The 19,460-nt window shown below is 36.7% G+C and overlaps 2 protein-coding genes and 1 long non-coding RNA gene across 4 annotated transcripts; 1 reads left to right on the top strand and 2 right to left on the bottom strand.

The window, feature by feature from the left end:
• The first annotated feature begins 4,311 nt into the window (after positions 1-4,311).
• LOC142533900 (uncharacterized) lies at positions 4,312-14,287 on the top strand. The gene is made up of 5 exons (XM_075640830.1): positions 4,312-4,539; positions 4,721-5,014; positions 5,536-6,474; positions 7,177-8,289; positions 11,015-14,287. The coding sequence occupies exons 2-5, from the start codon at positions 4,768-4,770 to the stop codon at positions 14,032-14,034; spliced, it is 5,319 nt and encodes a 1,772-aa protein (XP_075496945.1). The 5' UTR covers positions 4,312-4,539; positions 4,721-4,767; the 3' UTR covers positions 14,035-14,287.
• On the bottom strand, positions 14,087-15,308 carry LOC142533901 (uncharacterized). The gene is made up of 2 exons (XR_012816841.1): positions 14,783-15,308; positions 14,087-14,436 (listed from the first exon to the last, which is right to left on the bottom strand). It is a non-coding gene; the product is annotated as an uncharacterized LOC142533901 (long non-coding RNA).
• Positions 15,309-15,926: 618 nt separating this feature from the next.
• On the bottom strand, positions 15,927-19,020 carry LOC142533174 (uncharacterized). Of its 2 annotated transcripts, none has more exons than XM_075639841.1 (4): positions 18,997-19,020; positions 17,444-17,597; positions 17,030-17,320; positions 15,927-16,753 (listed from the first exon to the last, which is right to left on the bottom strand). In XM_075639841.1, exons 2-4 carry the CDS (start codon positions 17,576-17,578, stop codon positions 16,133-16,135), a joined length of 1,047 nt encoding a protein of 348 aa, XP_075495956.1. In that variant the 5' UTR covers positions 17,579-17,597; positions 18,997-19,020; the 3' UTR covers positions 15,927-16,132. The 2 variants fall into 2 exon arrangements, with proteins under 2 accessions (XP_075495956.1, XP_075495955.1); XM_075639840.1 differs by lacking the exon at positions 18,997-19,020 and adding an exon at positions 18,775-18,972.
• Between the last annotated feature and the right edge of the window lie 440 nt (positions 19,021-19,460).

The raw sequence follows: 19,460 nt of genomic DNA, 5'->3' as shown, positions 1-19,460 counted from the left end.
TCTTCCTGCATGAGGTGTTGAAATAATGTCACTTAAGCTGGTTGCTTTATGCTTTTTTTGCTTTATGGATTGCTTTCGATAGAATAATGTACAGTGTGATGGCCATCCACACATTGATTGAGATGCATACAGAAGCTCCCTTAATTGGAGACTAAGGAACTTTCGAGGGAATTTCTTTGCGTTTACCAAAATACAAATTTAGTTTTAAAAAAAATAAATTAATTATATTAGGTCGGTATAGTTTAAAATTTTTATATTCGGTTAAAAAAAAAGAAAAGAAAAATTAATTATATTAGTTCGGTATAGTTTAAAATTTTTATATTCGGTTAAAAAAAAGAAAATAAAAATCGTTATATAGTACTCCTCCTATTAACAATTAGAGCAACCTTATCATCCACAAATTTGATTGAGATGAATTACATTCCGGATGGATTATATTCTTGTTGCTAGCTAGTGGAATAAAAACGTATCGAATTCTCAGTTAAATATTGTAGCAAGGCAAGCAAGGAACAGAGCTAGGGTCAATTATGTCTCAAATATACATATATCCATAAAACCGTCTCACGTGATATATGCTCGATGATTTATTATTATCATATGAGAAGAAATATTGGGTTTCAAACCCAATTATAACAAACCCATTTCCATCTCAAACATATTTTTTTTTTAAAAAAAAAGAAAACATATTCTCTATATTGCATGGTTTTTCAATCTAAAGTATAAAGTAATTATTGATATTTCAAAATCAAGTATGTATAAATGTTCCGCAATACATGCACGTGATCTCTTTCTTCAACTGACATAGTATATGTTTTCCTTTCCAAAATAATATTTGCAATTCATGTTTTATACACACACGCAAAATTATAAAAAAATATACATTCTTACAACAAATTTAAAAATTATTCGACACACAAATATACCATGATTCCCTTTTCCTACATAAACATAACTCTTAAATAAAAGAAAAGTTATTATGATATATGTTTCCACTATCGATATCAACAGAAATTTAATTATTGTAGCGTTAATAAAGTTACATCAACTGATTGGTTAAGAAATGCCTAAAAAAAAGTTGGAGCAAGCTTTGGACTTGTTAATGGAACTTCGTGGAAATCTGATAATTTTTTGAATATGGCATGAAAGGCCTTTTGCACATGCATATAAGCTATATATCTATATATATATCTATGAAAGGCCTTTTGCACATGTATGTATGTATGTATGTATGTACATGTAATTTTGATTGATACTAGAACTAACCAAGAAACCTTGAAAGTTGATGATAGGATTCTTGGCTCCCCTGTTGCTTTCAACAATGGCATTAGCTAGAAAGTTGAGGTATGTAATGACCTAAAACAAAAAAGGTTGAGGGGCAACCCTCTAATTGTGTGGAATCTTGGGGGATCTTGTAAGGAATTTATAAGCATCTTTAACTGAAAAAAGTTTGTAATTATAATTATATTAACCCAAGAAATTGTAAGTTGGCTTCTGTATGCACCTATCCAAAACAACATAGTAGAGTTTGTAGCAAAGTTTCAAACAATAGAAGATGGTAAACCTTTGTTCAATTCCATGCATGTTGACTCGAGTAGAGTGATCACCGGCCACCGCCCATCGCCCCGATCTCCTCCGATGCCCCATACGCGATGGATGGGCAGCCCCGCCTGCCGTTAAGCCACACAACAAGTGGCTTTGAAATTTGAACCAGGCTCCACGCTCGATCGACTCGAATATGGCATAGCCCGAATATTGTCTGAAATCGACATTTCGGGGAGCCTGAAGAATCATATCCCTCTCTTGCTCGTGTTTATGGTGTGGGAACCTAATCGAAGCAGCCACATGATGTAGAAAAAATAACCACGTGCAACAAGTTCGAGCTCGATTCGATTAATTTTAGACTAACCGATATGTACCCATTTTTATAGGACATGGTCGTTAGTTCTTGTGGAGTGTGAGGTAATTAAGGAACACCGCATGTGAGTTGCAAGAAACATTTGAACAGAAGATGAGGGGAAGACCATTACTTCATTAATTCGTTGGCATGTGAGTACTAATTAATGATGATTTGGCGGACCGAACATTGGGATATCTATAAATGACATAATATGTAAAAAGTTAAAAAAACAGAAAAAAATTTTATTTAATTTAATCACCCAAGCGAGTGAAATAATACAAATAGGAATCGAAATTTAACCGGATATGAGTAATAAATGAGGCAACAACGGAAGCCGGGAATTAAAAGCAATTGACCTGACGTCGGCAGCCAAGTTGTCGGTGGACAGAGGAAGGGTATTTCAGTAAAAATGAGTGAAAAAATCGTCGAGTGGACTTGAAAACAAATTATATTCACATTGATAGATACGTTGAGATCCGAAAACACACACGTACGGGGCTCTGCTACTCTGCGACACGTTATATTGCGCCACTCTTCGCGGAATTGTACGTTGGGCCCCAGTCGGTTCGGTCGACCCTACCCCTGGCGGGCACTGCCTGCAGGGATCGATCCAACGGCTCGTATTTTTTCGAGCCAATTTTTTTTTTTTTTTTACATGGAGGTGGGCCCGGATCACTCATGTGGAGTGATCCGGGCCGTTCATTGCCCGTGCAGGCCTGCTGCACGGGTAGTATGAAACAAACCTATGTTCCAACGAACAAATATAATATCTTCATACTTCAAGTCAAACCCTTCTTGAAATTCGTTTCTAATTTTTCTTTTTTTGAAAAAATAAATAATAACTCCTTCACTTTGTTTTAATAAATGTAAAAACTTATTTCTTTGTTTTTCTTAGTAATCGATAAATATTTTAAAATCGTAGGATTTTACTTCTTAAAAAAAAGTTGTAACATATATGTATATCTATACTGTTATATTAAGTATGAGGCCCTAATAATAACCGTTCTACGAAGACACCAACTTTCTTTCCTGTTTTACCCTTTTTAATTTTTTATATTTATTATTTTATTATAGTTGAGCCCCTAATAATAACCGCTCTACGAGGACACAAACTTTCTTTCCTATTTTATCCTTTCTCATTTTTCATATTATATTTTTTCTTAACAAATGATATTATATTCACCGTCATAAGGAAACCGCTCACGTGAAAAATAATATTATTTCTTCTCCAAATTAGCCACCGTGAAAAATAAACTCTCTTCTTTATGTTGTGACGTCATTATATTGTAATATCATGAATATTTAATATATTAGTCACATGTATTCAGGACATACGCAACGCGTGTGCCACGGTTACACTAGTATATATAATTAATGTGAAACGATCTCTCACGCGAGTAATAAAAAAATATCCTAAAATAAAAAGAATGATGTTAGTGAATAAAGTCAAAACGACGAGTTTGTCTATGGTTGTGGTACACCTTCAATAGTTAATGAGATAATACCTTTAATATAGTATTATATCAATGTATATAACGATTCTTATCTCAACGCATAAGATATTGATGCGGCAAAACAAAATCACAGAGACATTGGATATATGATTAATGTAGTTTTAACGCCATCAATGTGCAATATTGAAAAGTTCTCGAAAAATTTTCGACTAAAATTTCCAACCATATCCAATCCTAATGAATTTAGAGAGAACATGGATCCTGTAGGGAAAATTCTCTCATCCACGATTAATTTTCTTTTTATCTAATCTATCTAACTCATAAAAATGGATACAGCTCATTAGCAGTTTCGCCACATTTCTGTAGTCAAGTTTAATGTTTTATACTCAAATTTTTCTTTTAATTATATATATATATATATATATATATATAACAAATTACTTCAAGAAGTTTCTAATATCTAAAGTCAAAAGGGGCCAAAATCATAGATTCAAAATCAAATCTAACCAATTAATTTGGAAATACGACGTGACTTTGTTACAACAAATTTTATTTTATTTTTTATGTTTCAAGTCAAATTCCAATTTGACATTTTTTCGGTAAATTTAAGCCTGACCTTCATAACTTAGGCCAAAAATTGTGATTTTTGTTTGAAATTTAATCTATTTTAAAAATAAAGTTTTCTTATTTTGAAAAATTATAATTTTTAAAAAACTTTAATAATTTTTATTTTTATATAACTAACATTATTTATGGGATAAAAATATATCGTGATTTAAATTAATTTGGTATACATGTTATGACATTATTCTAAACTCATGATTTTTCTTTATTTATTTATTATTATTATTACAAATAAATATTTTATGTAATATATTTCATATCATGTGTGTACTATGCGCCAACCGTGCAAGGGGCGGGGCAGCACACATGATTGAAACCCTAATTGAACAGCCTCCATTTGCTCTCCTCACCGCCACGTCTCTATCCTCTCTCTTACAAAATATAATAATAAACAAAAAAAATTAAAGGAAACCACACACACACAAAAAAAGGAAAGTCCTCTCATCTCTTCCTTCTCTCTTCAACACCACTCTATCCCCTTTCTATCGTACTTGTATTTTATCGCCTCCGAATTGAACCTTGTGTGAAGTCAAGAATTTGAATTCTTCGCATTAACGTGGGGAGGTGTGCTCCTGAACTCTTTGTTTATTTATTTTTTTAAATTCTGTTTTTAAACCCTAGAATTGACTCCAATTGCCAATTTTCTAATTTACTTTCACCCTTTAATTGACTCCAATTGCCATTTTTCTAATTTCATTTCACCCTTTAATTTACTTCAATTGCCGTTTTCTGTTTGTTGTGTAAGGTATTGGATGAGATTAAGTGGAGCAGCAGAAGTAGAGTATAATTTTGATGCCGCCGGAACCATATCCGTGGGATCGGAGAGATTTCCGTAAGCACGAGAGATCCGGGCCGGACCCTCGTTTTGGAGGTGGATTTGGAGGCGGCGGGTCTCCCAGATGGCGAGACCAACAACATCACAACGCACCGCCTGCTCACCCGCCTTCGTACCACCAAAACTATCACCATCAGCAGCAGCAGCAGCAGCAGCAGCAGCAGCGTTGGTATTCTGATTTCCGGACTCGTTCTCTCCCACCTGGTGAGTTATCGATTTACAACCAAATAGGGTTTTCTTTTTCTTTTTCTTTTTTAAGAGAGATGTCTCTCAAGTTTCTTATTTTTCGATGATAACAAGATATTTGTATTCTTTTTAATTAAGTTGTAGTCAGGTTTCAGAAAAAACTAGGTAATTGAAGCGGGTTTGGGGAATTTTCGGTGATTGATGATTACTGTAATTTTCAACCCTTGATATGTCGATGAAAATATGCCTTTTCACGTTGTTATATCTGTGAGTAATTTTTAAAGGAAGGAAGCCTTGACCGGTTTATTTGCATATTTTGTCTAGAATCTATAGGTGGGTTCAGGTGGATATTTTGACTAGATCTGATATGTATAGAAACATTTTATATGATAGGGTGTTTAATTTGTTGGATGGATTTGAACACGCTGTGCTATTCAGGAATAATTTATGAAGAAAAATTATGTCTTTCTGATAACTAGATTTTTTTCTTGTATTTATTTTTTCTGACCTTTCTGTGGGTGTGCATTTTTCTGCTGAAGCTCAAGGTAAGCAAGCTGGTTGGTACGCGCATCCTGACGAGGGTAGTCATGCGTTTCTGCCTTTTGGGTCTAGATTCAGCGACAGGAACTTAGAAGAAGAGAATTTTCGGCCTTACAGATCTTGCAGTGATGGAGGAAGGTATGTGAGAAATAGTAGAGAAAATAGGGTGTCCTTCAGCCAGAAAGAGTGGAAAGCAACTTCTTGGGAACCTTTTGCTGCATCAACTCCTTGTAGACCCAACACCGAGACTAATGATCAGAGTAGGCTTCTGGAGAACAACAAAACAACTCATGAGAGCAATTGTGTTCCCAACTGCCCTAAGAGCGAGAATCTCTCTCGGCCTTCTGATTCTCTAAACCCTTCGGAGCCATCTTGCCCTCTAGAGAAAGAGCGGCAGGATAAGGATGGTGACAATTCTGATAGATTGTGTGCTAATGGATTGGAAAGCACAGGGAAATTAGAGAAAGAAAACTGCTTGGCTTCAATTGATTGGAAACCTCTGAAGTGGTCAAGGTCTGGGAGCTTATCTTCGAGAGGATCTAGTCTCAGTTGCTCAAGTAGCTCAAAGAGTATGGGCATGGATTCTGTTGAGAGAGTGGCTGAGGTACGGGAAAAGAAACTGGCGCCTGTTCAATCTCCTATCGCAGAGGCTACTACTTGTGTAATGACTGCTGCTCCAGCTTCATCTGAAGAGACTAGTTCCAGGAAGAAACCACGACTTGGCTGGGGCGAGGGACTGGCTAAGTATGAGAAGAAAAAAATAGATGGCCCTGAAGATGGTGCAGCAAAAAATGAACTGGTTATTAACCTCAGTAACATCGAAGAAACTGTTCGGTCTCATGACATGAACGTGCTTGATAAGAGTCCCAGGGTTGCAGGTTTTCTTGATCTTGCTTCACCTGCAACTCCATCTTCAGTTGGCTGTAGCTCATCTACAGGTGATGTCTTTGTCCATCATTTTGTTTTATAGTTGTGACAAAAACAATATGAAGGGTATGGTATGCATCAATAGGAGGCATATAACGGGATTGGAAATTGATAAAGAATGGTTCATGTATGTTCGAAGAAGTAAAACACAACGGTAGTATGTTCTTTGTCATGAATTGATTATGTTTGAGTTCCTTCCGGATATTGCATTTAAAAATATTTTGTTTGTGATTGGATGCCATGTTGATTACTTCTTGATCTGTAATTGTTAATTTTATAGCTTAGTCTTCTTTCCTTGTATTACTTTGTGCTTCATGCTGTGTTTTATGCATGTTTTTATTTCACTACTCAGGCTATTTTATCTAAATTTTGGTTGGCTAAGTTTAGGAAAATCAACAACTTGTAGATGGCAAATGATTAAATTGCTAATATTTATAGTTTCTGGTGCAAAATATGTACCTTTGTCATGGTGCAAACTGCAATCATTCTAATGAGCTTCACTTTCTCTCTTAGGGTGATGCTTCAATTGTCATAATGTGATGTTATTGGCCACCATTGTGGTTGCTGAATTTGTGATAACATTTGAGAGAAGTGGCTTTTTGATGTTATCTACTCAAACAGTAATTTGTGTTTCCTCTCTTTGTCGAGAGAATATGCATTGCGTGTGAATATCTTCATTTTTTTCTGGCTTACCCTTTTTTTCAATAATACAGGTGTTGAGGAGAAAGAATCCTACAGGGCTGTCAATGTAGATCATTACACAGCTAATTTAAGCTGTTCACCTAGTATTGTTTCCTGGAATCCGAACGAGGGATCAATTTTTAACCTAGAAAACTTAGAGCTTACTTCTTTTGCTTGTGTCAGCTCTTTGATTTGTGATTTGTTACAATCAGATGATCTAAGTTCCAGGAGTTCGAATTATCTCGGAGCTAACTTGGTGAACAAGTTGTTGTTATGGAAGGTTGATGCATTAAAGGCACTTGAGATCACCGTAACAGAGATAGATTCGCTTGAAACTGAACTGAAGTCATTGATACCTGGTCCTGGAGATAGCTGTCCTCATCCAGATGCACCCAGTTTGCAACCACAAAAATTTCACTTTAAACCTTGCAAGGAGCAAGGCACAGCTTCCAATTTTATTCATGGACCGACTCCTTTGCATCTTGTTTCGTCCGGAGACGCGATTGTTGAAAATACACCTGGTGCAGTTGAAGATGAGCATGTGAGGTTAAAATCTGAGAATTTTGATAGCCCAAGCAGTGCAACCTCTAAGTATATTGAGGTTTCACTATCTGGGGATGATGCCTACTCTTCTCAAAATAATACAGGTCTTGTGAATTTGGATGTCAAGAATCCTAGTAACTTGAATGAGAAATATGTAGGCAATGGTCTCTGTGATGAGGAAAACGTTTGTCGTGCGGATTACTGTGAACTGACTCACATTAATAGTTGCAGTGATCTTGCTAGGGTTATGGATGATGATGTGTTGGATATTTATGACTCAATATTGGCTTCAAATAGAGTTCAAGCAAATGCAGCTTCTGAAGCCTTAAATAAGTTACTACCTTCCAAACAGTGTATGGCTGGACCTAAAGTTTCTTGCCTGGCAAGCGTTCCCTCACTGATTAAAAAGAAATATTATATGAGGAAGCAATTTCTCAGATTCAAGGAGAAGGTTCTTACAATCAAGTATAAGTTATTTCAGCATTTTTGGATTGAAGGTCGACTGGTTTCTGTGAGGAAGCTTCAAGCAAAGTCTCATAAGAAAATAGACGTGGTTGGGCATAAAAAGCATCGTTATGGCCGCCCTGGAACTTGTTCGCTTGGTAATTATTTATGACATTTCCCTTGTGTTTTCTTTTTTCGTCCTTGCTTTTCCTCATGTTATGATCTAATTTTCAATCTTTCATATGCTGGCTGCTTTCTCTGCTTATCGCACTCTTGCTGCTATAAATTATCTGGAATTTTCGTTTTTTCAATTTTTCTATAACTTGGAAAGATATTTGTATTATTTTTGGTTTTACGCTTTAATGATAATGGGAACTAAGTTCTCTTTTCGTACTGTGCCGGAGGAAGAGACCCCAATTTTGTTCTTTTATATCTGTGAAGGGACCCCCTAATTTATTTTGTCAAAAGTTCCATTGAAGCTTCTTGCCAATTATTCGGAAATTTGTTATATGAAAATTTACTTCATTATAGGATTCAATCAGTTGGCTGTTGGAGGTTGGTTTTTATCCACTGGTGTCATAGTTGTGTGATTTAGTTTGTCTGGATATGACTTTATGTGTGGATGTTAAAAGATTTATGTTTCCATTTTTAACTCTCTACTGAAATTTGATGAGAATCGTTGGCCCGAAAGCAGCGTGGGGGATATTTGTCAAAAAATTAGCACTTTTTGGGAGATACGGCTTTTATGCTGTTATTAGGTGATATTTTAATTAATAAACAAAGTTAAGTTCTTTTTTTGTATCTTTTCTCCGAAATCAAAGATGTAGCCAAACAGTTGTTCCAGAAAATATGGTGTCAGTACCTGTGTGACATCATGCAACAAATGATTTCAATGTTAAAGAACTTTCTTAGTTATTGAATTATTTATGGGTTGGGAACTTGGCGTGCAAAGTTTGAAACCTAATTCTGATTCTGGCATGATCTAATAATCTGCAGCATCTAGATTTCTTTTCTGGCCTGCATTCATTTCATTAAATTTGAAGCAATTCCAAGTCATTTAGTTTATGAATATATGTTATTGGAATGTATTACTGTTTAGCCTGTGGTAGATTCTCTATATATTCTGTCCTCCGATTACGATTCTAGAATTTCAGTATTCATGTATGATGAACGTCACCACCAGATAATGTACAGTTTTTCTTTTAATCGTGGGTCCTGTGTGGACAGAATTAATGCTGTTTTTGCTCATCATTTTATCTTATTAATGTTGGTTTATGTTTCTCTTGATAATATGCTAACTTAGGATCATGGGAATACATGTTTCTACTCTTCCATTCTTGTCAGGCTTAGAATCTTAATTTAAAGCCTTCAATCATAGTTTAGAATTAGGAATCAGTGAAACTTTTTGTATAAATGATGCAAGATTGTCCTCATAGTTGTAAATTAGGAAAACATAGAATTGTTGATTTGATAGGGCGGCCTACGTAGTTATGTTTTAAGAAAGTACTAAAGGCTAGGCCCTATTCTGTATTTTTCATCTTCATAAACATTTTGCCAAACTAATGCTACCCATAAGATTTACTGTTTGTCATCTAAATATCTTCACTATTTTTTAAGTCTTGCTGCCCATAAGATTTACTGTTTACTAATCTTCACTATTTTGAAGTAGATCCTTAGAAAAACTGCTTTGGTACATCACGCGGCACCAAATTTTTTTCTCTTTCTACCCCAACATCTTTTGCCCGTATAGGTTTTTATTACTTTGATTTTGTAGCCTTTTTTTGGTAAATTTCAAACCTCCCACAATTTCTCCCATTATCCCGCATTTTCCTCAACCTCATTTCAATTCAAATGCTTCATGATATGCTTTCCTTTGCCGTATTTAATCACATTAACGATTGATTTTTTTTATAATTACTTAAATTTTAGAATCAATCTATTTTTTAGGAATCCCATTTTTGTTTTGTAAATCCTTTTTTTCCTTCCGTTTTCATTATCAATTTTATTTAAATGACATCAACAAGTTTAGTAATGAGCATAACAGCCCTATTGTTCCGATGGAGAGAAGAACCTATGATTAGCTTTTCGGGAAATTCCAAACGAACAATTTCAACGAAATCTTTCAATTTCTTATTTTACTATGTTCAACTCTATGTATTCCTCTATCCGTAGAGTACATCGAATGTACAGAAATGGCTATAACAGAGTTTCTCTTATTCGTATTAACAACTATTCTAGGAGGAATGTTCTTATGTAGTGCTAACGATTTAATAACTATCATTGTGGTTTCTCATGTATTTATCATTTACGAAAATTAATTCTTTATATGTAGTTTTATGAAAATGTCATAGTTAAACCAAACATTTGAAATATAAAATTGTGTCACACGTGTTGCATGTGCCCAGTTGCTAGTGCTATCTCTCATTGTGAATTTTGTGGTGATTCTTAGATGGAGTATTTGGAGCTTGAGTACGGTGATTGAGGGAATTTGTGTTGTGCGTATCCTTTAGTACATCCACAGGCTGCAAGAAAAGATTAGGTGATAGGAATCTGTAGGTTACTTTATAGTTTATGTGAGGGGGCTTAACGATTTATAAATTATTTTATTGGTGTAGGCTGTGATATTCCTCAACAATGTAGTGTCCGTGCACCGGATTCAAGGAAAATTGATATGAGATGTATACTTTTATTCCTTAATGGGAATGAATGCCGTTTAATTTGCAGCTTCCTCCATAGTTTTATGTAAACTTGTGTTTATGTGATTCTCCTGATTCTATCTGTTCGCATTTGCTCTAATTGTTGGATACATTGGGATCCAAAATTGATTATACATTGGCAGATCTTTCCTAACATTTCAATATTTCTCCTTGATTATGTTTGCAGCTAGTAGTTCTCGAACTGTTCCTGCAGAAGATGTAGTTGGTTTTGTTAGTGGGTTGCTTTCTGAATCCTCGTTTAAACCCTGTAGAAATGCTTTGAAGATGCCTGCTTTGATTTTGGACAAGAAGGAGATGCAGATGTCAAGGTTTATCACAAGTAATGGTCTGGTGGAAGATCCTTGTGCTATTGAAAAAGAAAGGTCTATGATCAACACATGGACACATGCAGAGAGAGAGATCTTCATCGACAAGCTTGCCATCTTTGGGAAAGATTTCAGGAAGATTGCATCTTCTTTGGATCACAAGACAATAGCTGATTGTGTTGAGTTCTACTACAAGAACCACAAATCAGATAGCTTTGAGAAAGCTAGAAAGAAGCCTGAAGCTGTGAAACGAAGTAAGTCCCAATGTACTACATACTTGGTCGCCTCAGGGAAAAGATGGAATCGTGAGGCAGTGGCAGCTTCCCTAGACATACTTGGTGAAGCTTCAGCAATTGCGGCTAATGCCGATGGTATTGAGAACCAGAAAGGTGCTTCTAGATTTTCTTTGGGTGTATCTAGTGCTTATAAAGCACCTAGGTGTTACGATGATCAATCACAGAGATCGAACAGTCTGGATTTTTATAGGAATGAGAGAGAAGCGGTGGCTGCCGATGTTTTGGCTGGTATTTGTGGTTCTTTATCATCTGAGGCTATGAGTTCTTGCATCACGAGTTCTTTTGACCCTGGGGATGGATATCAGGATTCAAGGTGTAAGAGAGTTGGTTTTTCGATGAAGCGGTCTTTCAACACTGAGATTACCCAGATTGTTGACGATGAGTGCTCGGATGAGAGCTGTGGGGAGATGGATCCTACTGATTGGACTGATGTTGAGAAATCAATCTTTATTCAGGCTGTGTCAACTTATGGCAAAGATTTTGGAATGATATCACGTTGTGTCAGATCAAAGTCCAGGGACCAGTGCAAGGTATTCTTTAGTAAGTCCCGGAAGTGTCTTGGTTTGGATCTTATTCTGCCTGGATTTCATAATGCAGTTTCTGGTGACGTTAACGGAGGTGATAGTGACATCGAAGATGCCAGTATTGTGGAGACTGGCTCCCTTATTTACAATGAGGGATCAGGGGCCAAGACAGAAGAGGACCTTCCATCTCCTGACCGAAAGTCAAGTCATATGTCTAATGTTGTATCAGGGACACTGAGTTTGAAGCCTGAATCCAAGAGACGTGAGGAATTAAATGGGTTGGATTCCACCCCTGATCCCATGGATGCCGAACTTGGTGTGAATAGTTTGTTGTTGGTTAATTCTCAACTGGCTGATAAACCTGTTTCAGGTGTCAATGGACAGAATGGTGTGACTGATGTTCCCGTATCTATGAGAGAAATTGGATTAACGGGTGTATCCTCTGTTGAAGAATCATTGCCAGGAGTTGAAGAAGCAGATGACCATGCTCTGCCTAATGGATCAACTGGGGCTGAGAAAAATACTTTGATTGAGATTTCAGACGAGCTTCAGGGGAAAGAGTATGAAGGGTTGGATCTTTTGTTAGCTGAAGATGTATCAACCGATCAGAAAGTTGAAGAAAAAGATGCTAATTCCACTGGAGTAAGTGGCACAGATTGGTCAGTGACTCAGATGAAGACTTCATCTGACTCACAGCGGACCGAGAGCGCCTCTCGTGCTTTTGTTGATGGGCATTCTTCCATTCAAGTTGATAATGTTTCTGCGTGCCATAAGAAAGCTGTTCTTCGAAGCACTACTGAAGACACATCTGATGCCCGCTCCTTGCCGCAGAATGGTCACATAGCATCCTTGAGGTCGTCAACCTTGTTTTCTGTTCCAATTAAATATCAAAAGCTGTCCTATCATAATGCATTGCCGTCCGTTGGTATTAATGGCACCTATGATGACCATTCTCAGAATATTGCTCTGACATGTGATTGCCAGCAGCATGTCTCAGGTCACTCATTGTCAGATCATGTTGAATCCTCTCGGATTCTCAGAGGATACCCAATTTCTGTGCCAATGCTGAATGAAGAGGTAAACGGGTGTGTAGGTTGCCAAAAACAAGTCCTGCATCAGAATGCCTCTCGGCCAGATGGAAATTTGCATACCGGACATCATGCAGAGCCCTTGCTTAAAAAGTGTAATAGTTCGGGACATGATAGTAAAATGTTTGAAGCTCAACATCCTGTTCATGACCAGACCGTAGATCATTCTGGACCCCAGCCCAGTGGCTCATCTGGCTTTGAAAAACCATCCGGGAATGGTGATGTGAAATTGTTTGGTAAGATTTTAGTGCCCTCCCAACAGAAACAAAATTCTCGTGGACAACAAACTGAGGACAATAATGGCCAGAACCACAAACCGGGTTCTGCCTTACTGGGCCTGAAATTTAATAATGAACAGAATGTCAGCTTTGATTGCTCTCTGCCAAAGTTTGATCGTCATAACTATCTTGGTTCCGATGATATTCAGGCAAGAAATTTCAGCTTTTGGGATGGAAACAGGATGAAGACAGGGCTTCCTCCTATACCCGACTCAACCCTTTTGTTGACTAAGTATCCTGCAGCATTTAGTAATTTTACCATTCCTGCTGTGAAAATCGAGCATCCACCATTACATGGAATTGTTGCTAGCAATGACCGCCCTGTGAATGGTGGTGTCTCTCTTTATTCGACCAAGGATCTATGTAGCAGCAATGGAATAGCAGATTATCTAAAGTATCAAGAAGGGCAGCAGCCTTTCACCATAAATATGAAAAACCCACAAGCCACACTATTCCCTGAGATGCAAAGACAGAATGGTTTCCATATCATCCCTGGGATGCAGCAGCAGTCAAGAGGAGTCGTTGAAATGAACATTGGAAGAGGGGTTCTTGTTGGAGGCCAGTGTTCCAACGTCTCGGACCCTGTTGCTGCCATCAAAATGCACTATGCAAAAAACGAACAGTTCAGTTTGCAAGCTGGAAGCATCATCAAAGACGATGATACATGGAGAAGTAAAGGGGATGTAGGCAGGTAGTCATAGCCGATCTTGAACACCCTCTGCGGCAAAATCTCTTGTTTTTTTGTCGCGCTGTATTATAGTTTTGTGAACAGTTGCAGAATCCAACTTTTGTTTTGTAGTTTTGGTCAGAAACACACTAGATGTAATATTTGAGAAGGGCTATGTATTTGTTGTATTTGATGGAAATACAGAAATAATCTATCAAAAGTTTGGGGAGAAAGTGGGATGTTGTGTTGTGATGCTATAATTTATGGCGATTTCCTGTTGACTTGTGTTATTGTGTCGTTTGTAAACAAATTGAGAGGTGGAAGTGCCGAGTTAAATGCGCTTCTCCATGGAAGGAGTAAATAACTTCACAGTTGTGCAGATCTTTCGTTCGTTTGTCCCATTCTTGAAGCTATCCTGTGCATTCATCACCTGAATTTTAGTCATACGATAAGGGTCTTTTAGACTTTATGGATGCTTAACTTCACAATTGTGCGTGATCCTTTTTTTAAATTATTTTCTTTTTTTTTTCCGTTCCCCCAAAATTTTAGGTGAATTGTCTGGAATTCATATTCTCACGAGTTCCCACAAGTCTTCTATGTGAGGTCCTCTGGATCTTTGTTCATTTCTTCTTTTTTTTCATCCGTAAATGAAATAAATAGATAAAAAAAAAGTCTAATACAGGATGATACCGGTTGTATCCGGGCAAATCATAAAGCAATACAATCATCAACACCATTAGCAATAACATAATCAGCAAAAACTCAATGCAAAGAACCTGGAAACGAGGAGACAATAGTTGAGCTAAATCCAGAAAACCGGCGGGACGCCGGGAAATGCAGGTACAAGCAACGCGACACAAACACTTCAATTCTGTGGGAAGAAGCATCCACTTGTATGCAGGTATTAATCATACTAAGCTGACGATAATCACGATGGAAGGCAGCCCGAACGGTAGTCATCGAATGAAACACATGAAGCCAACAACTTTACCCCATAACTGCTTACTAAATTGCACTGAAAGAAGAGGTGATCGTGATCAAGAGTTTCCAAGCAGGAAGTGGAACACAAAACACAATTCTTGTCATCAACAAATAGAAGCCTGCTTTTGCTTAGCACATAAGCATGCTTGGGCAAAATACCCGGTCGCCACAGTCTGTCAATTTTCTCCCTTTCTAGGTGAAGTTTGCTCCACCAGGCCCTTTTGGATAGCGTTTTTTTAAGCATTTGCAAAACTACTCTAATTTATTTATAAACCGATAATATCCCAAATTAAAACCCAATATCCAAGAAATAATTTAGCGATAAAACACAAGCTTGCTATTTTAAACAAGACAAAAACTTGTGTAAGACTGTCTCACGTATCGTATTTTGTGAGACAGATTTCTTATTTGGGTCATACATGAAAATCATGTATCTTAACAGAATACTTGGTGTGCATTTTGGGCTTATAAATAATGTGTTCATTTCCTTATTTCATATATACGAAAATCTTATCTCTTTCAAGTATTATCTTGCATTTCATATTGTTAGTTTTTCATTTGACATCCGTTAAATCTCATTGATAAAGTAAATGTTTGTTTTCAATTCGTCGTAGTAGTGTCTCGTGTTAAGTCACTGCTGGTTGTTCCGTTGTATCTTGGAAAACAGACATCCAAGACGATCCTCAAAGCATATACAGGAGAGGACAGATCTGTTTTAAAGATATTGTACATTTGGATAAGAAAAAACGATGCTCTCCACCAATCATTCGTTTGGACATTTGGACAGAAATGTAACGCAAATTGGACCAAGTTTTTCACCTTACGTCAAAATGTTACAATTAATGCATATTTTAAATTGTGTAGTAAATCAAATGCCAGGATTAAGGTAGCCCAAATCGTACAGTTACAGTGTGAGTAATGCCTTCTTACACCAAGACAAACAAATGAACCACATAATATTTTCCTCACAATTGACACAGAATCTCAGTGTCATAATACAAGTACAAGAAATCTCATCTCCCTTGTTTCACAGGGTCCCGTAGTTGTATTCATTTATTTATACAAAAGAAACAAATTTAGCGACATAAGAAACACATGGCTCTAACCGAAAACAATGAAGAACAAGAGCCAACACAATGACCCCATCAGCAAAAAACGTCTGCCGACGATGGGGGAGCTTCAATAGAATTCTGTTTCCAATCAATGATTTCACCACAGTATCCACCTCTAACTCCACCAACAGCCAATTGAGTCGGCCCACTGCTAGAAGATTCAAGAACTGCCAGCTTCCTGGCAGCAACCGATTTCAGACGGAGTCTTTCTGCCCTCGAACCAATCACCTGCCCTAAAATGGAAGCAGCAATGGTAAAAGCCATTGCTGCTTTAGGCATCAAGATGGATTTCCGGAGAATACCTATGAACGGTACGGCAGCATGAACAGCAGCAAACCAAGAAGGTGAAAACTTTTCGGTGTGTTCTCTCCATATTCCTAATGGTACATTTGCTGCCATACCCAAAATGCCAACAACAAGTACTTTTGTGGGTAGTGGTTGAGGTCGAAGGTTTTTGGCAAAGGCTGTTTTTGCTATAGCACTCCTGGCAGCGACCACAGCTGGAGGACACCTATACTTCATGCCAGGCGGGGGTTTAAAGACCTTTGCTACAAGAGGAAGGACATGACTCACAGCCCGATACGACTTTGCAATGGGGCAGTTCCCGTTCTGTAGCCATTCATTGCCCATGGCTTCGTGTTCTGATTTCGTTCCCTACAAGCAAACAGAATCGTCAAGATAACTTGGAAACAGATACATAATAGGATCCTCAGTATACAAGTTTTCAACGACATATTAGCGATGGGACAGACGAGTAACCATTATGTTTATTGTTAGTATTCTGATTTCTGACATGTCATGCAAGTGTTTCAAAACTGTTCAGGTTTATTAAATAAATTACCATAATTTTTCGGTCATAAATGTCAATACAAAGCTTTTTCGTCAAGACTCAAAGTACTGAAAATAAATAGAAACTGAGTAGTCGACTACCTTTGAGGACTCATTTTTCGAGGAACTTGATTTCTTGCTTTCTTTCTTCCACTTCTTGGAAAATGCATCAAACCCAAAAGGTCCTCCTGGACCAAAGGCTGAGAGACTAATGGTGGCTGCTTTTGCTCCCAATGGATTGAAATGAATGGGAGATGATTCGGATGGACATTTCTCAGTACGAATGAATGATCTCTCAGAAAGAGGGACAACACCATTCTGCCCATGGAAAAGCCTAAATGCCATATCAAAGTTGGGACCATCCTCAAATATGGGACCTTTTCCATCTCGCAACTGAAGGTCCAAGGTATAGAAGATTGTCAGCTTAATTTTGCTCATATATGATAATATGAATAAGCATGATAAGGATTATCTAAATAGAATGTAACATGGAAGTGAAAGAGATGGATGGATTACCGGTATAGGGAGAGCCATAGGCATTGAGAAGGAAAAGTTTGTTGGCTCATTAATATTTCGCAAAAATGGACACTTATTGATGTCCGGGTTGAAAGATGAGGATCCCCCATTCAAGTTTCCGAAGACAAAATCCATTCTATCAATGTAAAATTACCTGCAGAAGAGAGATAAGGGAAGGAGAAAACAATTCATAACCATGGTGTAAGAATATATTAATCAAAAGAAGCATCACCGAGAACAGTGACAAATATTAACATTAATTAGTAGCTAACTTCCAGCTTTTAATGGAGTAAGAAGACTTATCCTTTACTAAATCTAAAGAAAGAGAACTGAAATTAACGTGTTAAATTCGTATACAATTCAAGCACCTTTCAAAGGACAACCTATTAAAGAAAGATAATTGACCTTGTGTGATCCTTTATCTGAAATGGTTACATAAAATTAGCAAGAAAGAACCATATCGCAAACACCAGTATGCAACATCAGATCAAAGGATCTTTTCGAAACAAAAAGACATGGAACAGAAAAGGCCACGAACTTGAGAAAATCCGAGGTCAAACAATAATTCCACATAATCACAAAGGTACAAAACCAATAAACAAATCATCAAGCTTGATAATTACATAGCTACAAAATGCTTGATTGACTGTGACAACTAACTCGTTACAACATGCAACAAAATTGAGATACACCTTTAAATATCCTTTGATTTTTAAAAATCTTTTCTTTAACCTGTCGTTTTTAGATTTTCGAACATATAAAAACCTCCATTTATAAAAAAGATATAACACAAAAGAACACCTTGCCACTTTGGATCTGACCTTTTTCCCATCAGATAGAGAAAATAGACCTTGAAATCGCCTATTCTTGCTCAATTCTATAAACCCAGAACAATTTGTACATAATATACTGTCTATATAATCTTAGAAAACTCATGGAACCCACCCTTTCTTTTAAATTACACCCTTCTTTTAAGTTTCATTTCATAATAATAACCAGCAAACTGTTTAACCCATATAAAAAGACAAACCCACGGTATCTATACCTTAAATCATAGCACAAAAACCTATATTATATCATCAAACCAAAACAAAGAATCAAACCCAAACCAACTGATGGAAAATAGCAAACGAGGAGAAAATCCATCATTAGGCCTTACAAACAATTTCTCTGTTACCTTAAACCATCAAATTCAAAATCATAAAAAACATCGAAAAAGCAAAACCCACAAACACATAACATGTAAAAAGCCTAAAAATTAAAACTTTGACGAAAGATGATAATCACAAACAAGAAAATGAAAGCATCAAGGAGAAAAACAAAATGAATACCTTCAAAATTCAAAAGACTCAAATCTCATACAGGCAATTATCAGAACTTGGGCAGAGGTATCTCTAGAGAGAGAAGGGATAAAATAATGGAGTGTGTTGGGCAAAGGTTTGGGGAGAAAATGTAAACGAAGTGGGTATATTCGGAAAGAAGATTAAAACGACATCGTAATTAACGTACCTAACCCACACGCCAACAATGTGTAATAAATTAAAACAATCTACGGGAACAAATTATTTGACATGGTTTTCAAGATACAAACAAATTAGGGATCTTGCCCCCAATTCGTGTTGAATTGTATGAATTCGATCAACTTTAAGCACCTGTGCTTTAAAAGTCAACTTCGAAGTGGTGAAGCATACCTATATATGATTAAGCTATGTATCCAACATAATTGTCAGAATTATGAGACATCCACTCTTTTATCTTTTTTTTTAAAAAAAATCTTTTATCTTCTGATTCTCTTAAATATATTATTCAATTTTTATATTTATTTACGCGAAAACTTCTGTGAGACGGTCTCGTGGGTCGTATTTTGTGAGACGGATCTCTTATTTGGGTCATACATAAAAAAGTACCGATTTTTATACTAAGAGTATTACTTTTTATTGTGGATATCGGTATGATTGACCTGTATCACAGATTAAGATTTGTGATATCGTCTCACAAGAGACATACTCTTATATTT

Source organism: Primulina tabacum, chromosome 18 (assembly GCF_025594145.1).
Source record: "Primulina tabacum isolate GXHZ01 chromosome 18, ASM2559414v2, whole genome shotgun sequence".
NCBI lineage: Eukaryota > Viridiplantae > Streptophyta > Magnoliopsida > Lamiales > Gesneriaceae > Primulina > Primulina tabacum.
The sequence above is the reverse complement of the archived record's forward strand: the minus strand, read 5'-3'. Positions and strand labels throughout refer to the sequence as shown.

Excerpts from the sequence above, each read along its gene's own strand:
- LOC142533900 (XM_075640830.1), top strand. The coding sequence starts at position 4,768 with ATGCCGCCGGAACCATATCCGTGGGATCGGAGAGATTTCCGTAAGCAC. Across the intron at positions 5,015-5,535 it reads GACTCGTTCTCTCCCACCTG|CTCAAGGTAAGCAAGCTGGT; the intron begins GTGAGTTATCGA and ends TTTCTGCTGAAG. Across the intron at positions 6,475-7,176 it reads TGGCTGTAGCTCATCTACAG|GTGTTGAGGAGAAAGAATCC; the intron begins GTGATGTCTTTG and ends TCAATAATACAG.
- LOC142533174 (XM_075639841.1), bottom strand. The coding sequence starts at position 17,578 with ATGGATTTTGTCTTCGGAAACTTGAATGGGGGATCCTCATCTTTCAAC. Across the intron at positions 17,321-17,443 it reads CTATGGCTCTCCCTATACCG|TTGCGAGATGGAAAAGGTCC; the intron begins GTAATCCATCCA and ends TTGGACCTTCAG. Across the intron at positions 16,754-17,029 it reads CGAAAAATGAGTCCTCAAAG|GGAACGAAATCAGAACACGA; the intron begins GTAGTCGACTAC and ends GTTTGCTTGTAG.